Consider the following 10,062-nt stretch of genomic DNA (forward strand, 5'->3'; position numbering starts at 1 on the left):
GAACAAATATATACATTAACCAAATGAAGGGTGTCAGTAAAAGGCTGCCCCCTAGCTCTATCGTTGCTAAGAGTGAGAGGAATGGGGACACAGTTCCTCCCCACGCAGCCACCTACAGCACCCTGGGTTGTTGTTTTCAGAGACTTCCACCCTAGCAAAAGTGAGATTCACTGCTTCAACAAAGGGTTTCAGGACAAGCCAATGTGAAGCAGGGTTGGATTTATTAAAAAGTGAAAGAATGAAGCCTCCAAGTACATAGGTGTGGGTTTCCCAAGGAAGAGCTGCACTCAAGTGTCCTTACACCTGGCATGTGTACGCACATATCTATTATATGCATGCAGTTTCCTAAGTTACATTGTTTAGAGAATGTAATTTACTACAGGATTCAAAGGACAGGTTTATAGGAAAAATTCTAATGAGAAATTATGTGAAATAGTTGTCAGGATCAAGGACTCTAAGAAAACACTAGAGAACAGGATCTGCTTGTCTGAGAAATGAAAAAGATACACCATTTGTCACATCAAAGGAATAAAATGGTGGCTTCTTACTGTGCAAAGAGGCAATAAATGTTCAGCAAACCAGTATTCAAACAGAAAATGAAAAAGTAATAATTAAAGTTAGGCAAAGAACAGGTCAACAGCATATAGAACTGATAATCCACATGAGACAAATGGACACATGAAAAGTCTTTTAAAGACTTTTCTGGCCAGAAAAGGGCATTGGATACTCTGGAACTGGAGTTTCAGAAAATTGTTAGCCACCCTCTGGGTGCTGGGAACCCAAACCCAGATTATCTGCAAGAATCTTAACCACTGAGCCGTATCTTCAGCCCCACAAAAAGCCTTCTGACTGGTATTCTTTAGCAACATTCTGCTGAATGGAAATAGGCATGAAGAAAACGTGTTACCCAGATTGATTTTTGCAAGTTGTATTAGTTACCTTTGTGTTGCTGTAATCAAACGCCTGATAGAACCAATTTAAGGGAGGAAAGGCATATTCCAGCTCAGTTTCAAAGCAATTTCAGTTCGTCATAGCTCATGCAGCAGAACCTTGTGAGATTTCTCCCATGGCAGCACATGGACAGCAGAGCTAGACTGAATCCAGGGGCAGATACAGCTTGCAAAGAACTGACCCTAGTGATCACAACTGCCAGGCAGGCTCTGCCCCCTAAACACTCTACCACCTTCAAAATAGCACTACTAAGTGTGGGCCTTTAGGAACATTTAAAGTTCAAACCATAGCTGGGTGTGGTGGCACCCGCCTTTAATTCTGGATCTCTGAGAGATGGAGGGAGGCCATCGTAGTCTATATAGTGAGTTTCAGAGCAGCTGGGGCTACAGAGAGATTTGGTCTCAAAATAAAATAACAAACAAAAATTCAAACCATAGCATTCTGCCTTTGGCCCCCAAAGGCTCAAAGCCATTTCATAATGCAAAACGTACTTAGACTTCAAAAGTCCCCATGGTCTTAACAGACCCAACACTGCTCAAGTTTGTTTTGAGAATCAAGGCAAACTTAGGTGTGATTCTGTGTAATATCAAAAACAAGTTACACACTTCCAATATACAATGACACACAGTAAACACCCCCATTGCAAAGTAAGGAACAGCAAGCTATGAAGGAAAGATTAACCAAAGCAAGACTGATGCCCAGCACAGCTCTGTCTGGCCTCCAGGGTACATGGTAGCAATGGACTGGGTAGCCTGCTCCTTTCCTTCAGTGTGCTGCTCATAGCCAGTACCAACCACTCTGTGCAGCAGCCTCTGACACAGGTCTTCACTGCAATGTAAGCATCACCAACCCACTGAAGAACATCCTACAAGGAATCTGACCTTGTGGCACACTGCTTGGCCTCATCAACTGTTTTCTAGAGTCTTAGCATAACCCTCCATGATGCCATCCTGCCTGTAAAACAATCAAATGGATAAGGCTGTTATCCTACCAGCTTGAGATGTAACTGCCTCCCTTGCACAAAGGGTGCAGCAACCTCTGAGCGACAGTATGGAGGAGTGCAGAAAAACATCTTCAGGTGGCCCTTTTCCAACAGGACCTCCCTTCAGCTCCCCTTTCAAATGAGTTTCAAATAATTCACCCAATGGGTTCAGAGTTTTAGACCATGGAACCTTGATCAGAAGGGGTCTACCCTCAAGGTACCTTTCCTATCTTCCCAGGGCAAAGTCTTAGGGTTCCCTTTAATATGGCTAATCTCTTTGCAATTGTAGCTCTTTTATTTGTACTTGCTCCATCCACTTCAAATGTGCTTGCTTACAACTGACATGTTTCTCAAATATTTATCTCATCTTTGATGTCAATTCTCACTGTAAACCTGACTAAAAGCAGAGAGTAAAAGTCATGCTATAGGCTTCATGTGAAGCTATATGAATTTCCTCTATCAAATAAATCAGTCTGTACTTTGAGTCTCACTTAAATTTTCAGGACACAAGGCAACACACAGCCAGATTCTTATAAGACAGAAGTTCATATTTGAGGTGAACAGAGCCCCAAAGGGACACCTTTGTCAGTAAAACAAGGAAGTGACTAAGCCATCTGGAAAAGAGAACACATAGAGCACATATGTGAGTTAGCTGAACTAGAAAGTATCATAAGCCTACCTCTGTAGAAGTCTAAATTGTACGTTTGGATGGAAGTTGGCAATCTGACAAGTCAGTCCAGCCTGTAGCCCACTTTATGTACTTGTATACTTTAAAAAGATGGGTAACACACACACAGAGTAAATACCTTTACTTTGTTCCACGGCCATGGACTATGGAAGAAAAGATGTGCTACTGACTTAAAAGGGGTCTAGTACACGCAGCAAAAGTTACTGCAGAAAGAAGTGTACTACAGACAAGAATTAAAAGACATCACTTTAAAAACAAGCCATCTCCTAGGCTACTCTGACACTCCCAAGAGTGGCATGATGTTGATTATTCCAGGCCTTCGTGTACTCAACAAACAATTGTCTGTCCTGGTTCCCAGCAGTGTAGCTTGCTGGTTATACTTCCTGTGTTCACAGCACAAGGAAAACCAGGAACTAAGATTTGAAGGTCAGGCCACTAAATCACTTCTGTAAGTTAGCAGGAGCTCTTATCTGTATGAGAGAGAGACAAGAGAGAGACAGAGACAGAGACTGAGACTTACCAACAACTGAAAAGATATTAAATTATGGTGTAATTGTGGCTCAGGGGTTAAGAGCACTGACTGCTCTTGCAGAGGACCTAGGTTCAATTCCCAGCACCCACATGGTGGCTACAAACTGTCCTTAAGTCCAGTTCCAGGAGAATCTGAAGCCCTCTTCTGACTTCTGCAGCACTGCACGACACAGATGCACTCACATACAAGCAGGCAATACACTCATACACATCAAATAAAAATAATAAAATATTTTTTAAAAATTTTATATTACTAAAGTTACATCAGTGAAAATAAATTAGAACTTAAATAAACTACAAATTTATTTTCAGAAGTAAAAAAAGCTATTAACACTTTTATTTTTAAAAATCTGTTATCAAGGTTGATGTCTAGCTAACTGTATACAGAACTTTTTCCCTTTTCTTAATAACACCCTTATACTGCATCCACTAAAAGACTTGCCTGTACTTCAGTTCTATGGACAAACTAATAAATTAAATTAACCCTTTTTTGTGACATTAAAATATGAGTTATCAACCAACTCAAATATTTCTCAGAAGAAACAACACAGTTAAAACCATTGGTTCGCTGATCTTTAGTTCTGTCATGGGGTCTCACTTTCACAATGAAAAAACAGAAAACGATATTCAACAGAAAAGGAACTTGCCTGAAATTCTTTACTCCCTCTGTCAAAGGATTAAGAGAAGATCAGCACGATAGTCACTATTTGTCTCTAGTATTTAGCTCTACCTCAGAATAAATAATGCACAATTTATTGGTGAATATGAATTTCACATCAGTTTCCATTTTATAAGGTTAGTAAGTTAGTTTGAGAAAAGAACTAGTGGCTCACACCTTTAATCCTAGCCCTCAGAAGGCAGAGGCAGGTGGATTGCTGAGATCGAGGCCAGAGGCCAGCCTGGTCTACATAGGAAATTTCAGGCTAGCTGGGGCTAGAGGGAGAACTTGTCTCACGGGTAAAAAATAAATACAGTTTTGCCATCACAACTCAGGAAATACAAAAGTAACCTTTTAGATAATAGGTCTATTTCCCAAAGTGTGACACTAGGCAATCCTAAATATTATTAAAATCTTGACATTTTTTGTGTGTGAGTGCACCCGCAGGTGGTGTGGTCAGAGGCTGACACTGGTGCCTTCCTTAACTGCTTCATCAGCTTATTTTCTGACTCCATCTTTCACTGAACCTAGAGTGCACTGATCAGCTAGGCTGGCAAGCCAGTGAGCCTCAGGTTTATGCCTGTCTCCAACCCACTCAGCACAGGGATTACAGGCACATACCATAGCCCTTGGAAATTCTATTAGTGTGCTGGAGATCAAGACTCAGGTCATCATGCTTGTGTAGCACAAACTGACTGAGCCACTGTCCTCACCCCCAAACACTTTTCTCTACTTCACTTACATTACTTTTTCCCTCTACAGCATCCAGATAAAAGACTTTTGAAGCTCACTGGTATGGTTGGATATAGTTTCAATGTGTCCTCCTTGAGGTTCATGCATTAGAAAATGTTTCCCAAGTATGGTGATGTTAAGAGATTGTAGGACTTTAAGAGGTGGCCAGGTGGAGCCCTTCCTCATTCTCTGGCTTCCTGCCTTGCCTGTTCTCTCCCCCGTCACATCTGTGGTGTGATGCAGCCAGAAAGGCCTCCCCAGAACTGCACTGTGCTATTTATTCAGATGCTCATATTTCAAAACTATAACCTAAGGAAACCTGTAAAAGCAAGTTCCTGGGGCTGGAGAGATGGCTCAGTGGTTAAGAGCACTGACTGTCCTTGGAGAGGACCTGGGTTTGATGCCCAGCACCCACATGGCAGCTACAAACCATCCTTAACTCCAATTCCAGGGGAATCCAAAGCCCTCTTCTGACCTCCACGGCACTGCATGACACGGGTACACTCACATACATACAGGCAATACACTCATACACATAAAATAATAAAAAAAAATAAATAAAAAAAAATATTTTAAAAAATAATCATAAGCTCCCAGCTTTGGGTAGTTACCTATAAAAGAAGCAGATTAATACAATTTCTATATTTTAAAAGTAAAGAAAATGAAAAAGCAACCTTTTAAGTCATATACCAATTTTGAAACTCATAACGAATTTCAAATGAGACTTATATAACTCTTACTTATTAGGTAATTATTAAAATTGCTTATGTATGTGTATGTGTGCACATACACGCATGGTGTGCATATGAAGGTCAGAAGATGACTTACAGGACTTGGTCTTCTTCTGTGTGAATTCTGAGGATTGAACTCAGACCATCAGGCTTAGCAGCAAACACCCCTACCTGTTGGGCCATCTCACTGACTCATATACAGAGAATTATTTGTCACGATCAAGGCGCAGAGCTCAAAGGTCTCAAATGATTTATTGTCAAGGCAAGCAAGGGCAGGGAGGCAATGGAGTCATCTCCTCATCTGAGTCGCTCGAGTCCCTTGTTAGTTCTGATTTCTCTTCTTTAGAGTCACTTGTCTCCCCCCTTAGTTCCAATGCCCATAAATCTTCCTCTATACTTAAGCTAGTAGTTTTCTTTTTGCACATCTTAGGAACTGCATCACTAGCACAAACTTTTCTCATTTTAATGTTTGGCAATTTCTTCAGATCAAAATCCCATTCCCTAGAAAAAGAAGAGAATACAGGGCTGAGCATTGTGGAAACAAAGCAAGGACAGTTACTTTTCAGAACTTTGAATGTAGCAGAGGAAAGACTATAAACTTACAAGATTCCAAATGTACGAGAAAGACCGATAAACATGAACCAGAAAAAAAAATTCCACAGCCTAAGAGCTAAGACTTGCTTTTTATTTCGTCTTCTCAAATCTACAGTAGAGTCACCTGCAGAGCTCCTACACAGTCTAAACTTCAAAAGCAAGCAAACAACGAACAAATCACGATTTTATGGAGCTCATCTCTCCCTACCTTAAATATTTCCCCCTATCAGGCTACACAGTCTCAAGACCCTCAAAAGTGGAATTATGTGACCCCAGCAAACCTCCAAAATAAATCACAAAAGGATGCTCTTCTCACACACACGCAGTGAGTGCAGCTGAGTCTCACACACCTGTTACTCTTGAAAGTAAAAAATTCCAGTTTTCAATATGGTTGAAATTTCCAATTTTCAACCACAGTTTTTCTCTGCTATATGAGAAATTTTCCCATTTTAAAATCATCTTTCTGTGATAACTCTAACTTTACCTCCGAGGAGAAGTCTTAAGACTATCCTGAGAATGGATTGCTACCCAGCAGTACCAACACACTAAGCTCATCTCCTCTCTCATGTCTCGCTTTCCTTGAAAGAGACACAGCACAGATTCAAAAGCAAGAAACACATTTTGGTTTTCATTATGCCTAGTTTTTAATTAATCCAATTTCAATTCAAGAAAAAAAAATTCGGACCCTTTAACCTGGCTTAATTAAGCCCAAAATTATTAATAAACAGACTCCATGGGATAAACTCACACCAAGGGACATCTGGGCACACAAACTTGACTTGATAGGCCTTAACATATAAGACAGAATGCATAAAATCCTGTGGGTGGGCTATGGGGGGAGCTGCAGATAGAGGAGGGGGTATCTAAATATGATTAAGAGATATTGTATGATCCCCAAAAAATCAATAAAAATATACAATGAAAATAAATAAGTAAATGAACAAAATTTGTGTTTGGAAAATAAAAATCTAAAATTCTGCAGCTCAGTGGTCCCATGGTTATGAAAGGTAGACTCAGAGACCCCTGGACCAAAGGTTCTCAATGAAGAAATTCTTTCAGGCAGCATTTTCCATTCATCTGTTGCTGTTATTTTACTTTTTAAAAATAGAGTAAGATCAGGGGAGAAGAGTGGTATCTTTCACATACTACACTGGATACTTCAGTGCATATCAAATGCTGTAAATAATACAACTGTGGAAATTCTTACTTCATCTGAGAAGAGTGAAATGTTAACAGAAAACTCTGATGCTTCTTAGTAATAACATCAGTTTCTGCCTCATGGATTTTACATTCAATTTCCAAGGAACTATTAACAGAGATACTCACCGAAAAGTCTGTAGATTACGTGTATCTACAATGTCTGGAATCTCTGAAAAAGTAATTAATATCCATTAGGCATTTCTAAATTTACTATTACAGTTTCATTTATCATCTCAGATACATATCAAATGATAACAAAGTTTATATATGTATATATATAAATCATTTTTAATTATTCTTTTGAATGTACGGGTCTGTGTCTTGTGTGTCTCACCTGTGTGGGGTGCTTAGAGGCCAGAGAAGGGTATCGGATTCCTTGAAGCTAGAGCTACAGGCAGTTGTGAAACACTGACATGGGTGCTGGGAACTGAACTTTGGTCCTTTGGAAGGTCAGCACACACTCTTTTTTTCCTTTAAATATTTTATTTATTATACTTATTTTATTTGTATGAATGTATAGTCTGCATATATGTAAGTGCACCCATATTGTGCAATGCCCATGCAGGTCAGAAGAAGGTGTTGGATCCCCTAGAACTGGAGTTGCAGATGGTTGTTAGCTGCCATATAGGTGCTGGGAATTGAACCTGGGTTCTCTGCAAGAGCAGCCAGTGCTTTTAATCACGAAGCCATCTCTCCAGGCCCTGCAGCAAGCACACTTAACTGCTGGGCCATCTCTTCAGCCCCAAAGAGAAACTTTTTAAAGCACTGCTATAAGTAATATAAAAAATAAGTTTAGGCCAGGCATGGAGATGATACATGCCTTTTTCCCCATACTCAAGAGGCAAAGGCAAGGGCATCTCTGTGAATTCAAAGTTAGTCTGGTCTACAGAGCAAATTTCAGGACTATGTTTCACACACAGGGCTATGTGGTGAGACCACAAAAACCAACAACAAAACAACAAAAATAAAATAGTTTGGAAAGAAAAGAGTTTAGTGTACAAGGATGATTTAAGAATTCTGCTAAATAATAAGCATTAACACAGACACACAAAAAAAAATTTACCAGAAGATTTCAGATTATTTAATATAAAAAAAAATCACATTATTCAAAATGTGAAAAATTTTAAAAAGAACCTTATAATTATTAGGCACTCAAAAAAGTTTTCATAAAAATTAAATAAACTTTTTTAGGGGGAGGGGTCTTTTTGAGACAAGGTCTCCCTGTAGCCCCAGCTGGCCTTGAACTCACTATGTAGACCAGGCTGGCCTTGAACTCACAGAGATCCACCTGCCTTTGCCTCCTGAGTGCTGGGATTAAAGGCATGCGCCACAATCCTGACTTTTCCTGGTATCTTCCTAGTTCACTGGCCATTGCTGTATAGTCTAATAAGCTGAATAATCTCATGTGAGCAAAATAAACATTGGCTCAGATCTTGTCCCTGGTTTCTATTTATATCCATTTTTGACTTATTCATAGGCCACTCTAGCAACAGCTACTTTTGGGGTTAACTCAACTTTTTGAACAATCGGGCCTTAAGTTTTAGTAAGTTACCTGCCTCTCTTATCCACTGGGCCACAAGGATGGGTATGTTTAGTTCTACAGCTATTCTCTGCTGTTATATTTTTAGTTAAGAAGCAACATTTTATCAATAACGAAGAGCTGCTGCACACTTCAGTTTCTAGTACTACATGCAGAACAGTTTTTGGGGGGCCTAGACATTCACAATCTCTATATTAAAACTCAAAAACTTTAATTTTGCTATTATGTATTTCAATTACTATACTGGCCAGGAATATGCAGAGAACATTAATGCCTACAGGAAACAGAGAAGAAATCTGAGTAAGGGCAGGGTCAGGACCATGACAAAGTAGAACACATGCCCAGGTTTGGAAAGGATAGCTACTGCTCCCAACTGGAGAGTCTATTGTTGGGACATCTGCTTTCTTAAGCCACAAATATATATTTTTCAGATAAAATGTTCATTAAAAATAAATAAGTAAATAAATTAAATAAATAAATAAATAAATAAATAAATAAATAAATAAATAAGCAAGCTAATCAAGTATCAACTGCAGGCCATGAACAGCCACCATATGAGGTTCTACCGGCCTTAGTGCCCTCACCTGTAAGTGCTGCTCTGCTGCCACACTAGCAACATACTTGTCTTTGGAACTAAGTACAGTGCTACAGTGCTAAGAAAAAAAACCTGATGTCTACAGTTTCTTGGGATACTAAGAACAGTGACGCAGAGCAAGAATTACAAAGACAAGGACACCACATGGAGTTGACAGAAACAGCTATGCTTATAGACAGGCAAGCAATGACCCCCAAGACAAGTTAGGTATGCGCTAGAAGAAAAGGGACACACCGCTGACACTGCAGACAGACAGTGCCAAGTGTCAGTGCTGACAGCTTCGCTGGAAAGGCGGGGGGGGACATGAATCCAAAAAGGATTCTACAAACAAGAAAAGGAAATCAAAGGAAAACAATCAGCAGAATAAAAATAAACCTGTGCCGTGAATTACAAATGGGATAACACTATCTTAAGAAGGCAAAATGGACCGCAGAAGACACACCAAAGCCATAGCCTTCATACTGCTGCCGCTCCCGCGCCATCGTCTGCTTGATCGCTGACTCTCGAGAATGATGCCGCCTTCCCTGTCTGTCCTTGACGCTGTTATGTAACTCAATCTGCTCCAGCTCACCACTAAATCGATTCAAATACCTGAAAAAATAAAAAAATGACTTGAGTTACGATGTATATGTAGTTGGGCTCATATTAATTCATTTAAAACAGTGTCCAGATGTCCCTGTCCTTTGAATGGTGATCCTTAGGCCTCTTATCATGTTCCTGGGTAACCTGACCATTCCTTAACTTCAGTGACAAACTACAGTATGTCTGTTGAATGAAGGACCTGATAGTCAACTACCCACTGGACTTCCCTTTAGATGTCCTGTAGTGCTTCATCTTTAACACAGTCACCACTCTGCCCC

General features: G+C 39.9%; 1 protein-coding gene across 2 annotated transcripts in view; it reads right to left on the minus strand.

The window, feature by feature from the left end:
• Positions 1 to 5,506: 5,506 nt before the first annotated feature.
• Tma16 (translation machinery associated 16 homolog) overlaps positions 5,507 to 10,062 on the minus strand; it is a 19,072-nt gene continuing 14,516 nt past the window's right edge. For both annotated transcript variants that reach the window (XM_008847800.3, XM_029570792.1), the window contains exons 5-7: positions 9,645 to 9,793; positions 7,194 to 7,236; positions 5,507 to 5,774 (exon numbers count right to left, since the gene is read on the minus strand). In XM_008847800.3, coding sequence (XP_008846022.1) covers positions 5,531 to 5,774; positions 7,194 to 7,236; positions 9,645 to 9,793 — 436 coding nt within the window. In that variant the 3' untranslated portion in view covers positions 5,507 to 5,530. The remainder of the gene's footprint in view (positions 5,775 to 7,193; positions 7,237 to 9,644; positions 9,794 to 10,062) is intronic.

The sequence above is a fragment of the Nannospalax galili genome, unplaced genomic scaffold (assembly GCF_000622305.1).
Source record: "Nannospalax galili isolate Female #2095 unplaced genomic scaffold, S.galili_v1.0 scaffold283, whole genome shotgun sequence".
NCBI classification, from domain to species: Eukaryota; Metazoa; Chordata; class Mammalia; order Rodentia; family Spalacidae; genus Nannospalax; species Nannospalax galili.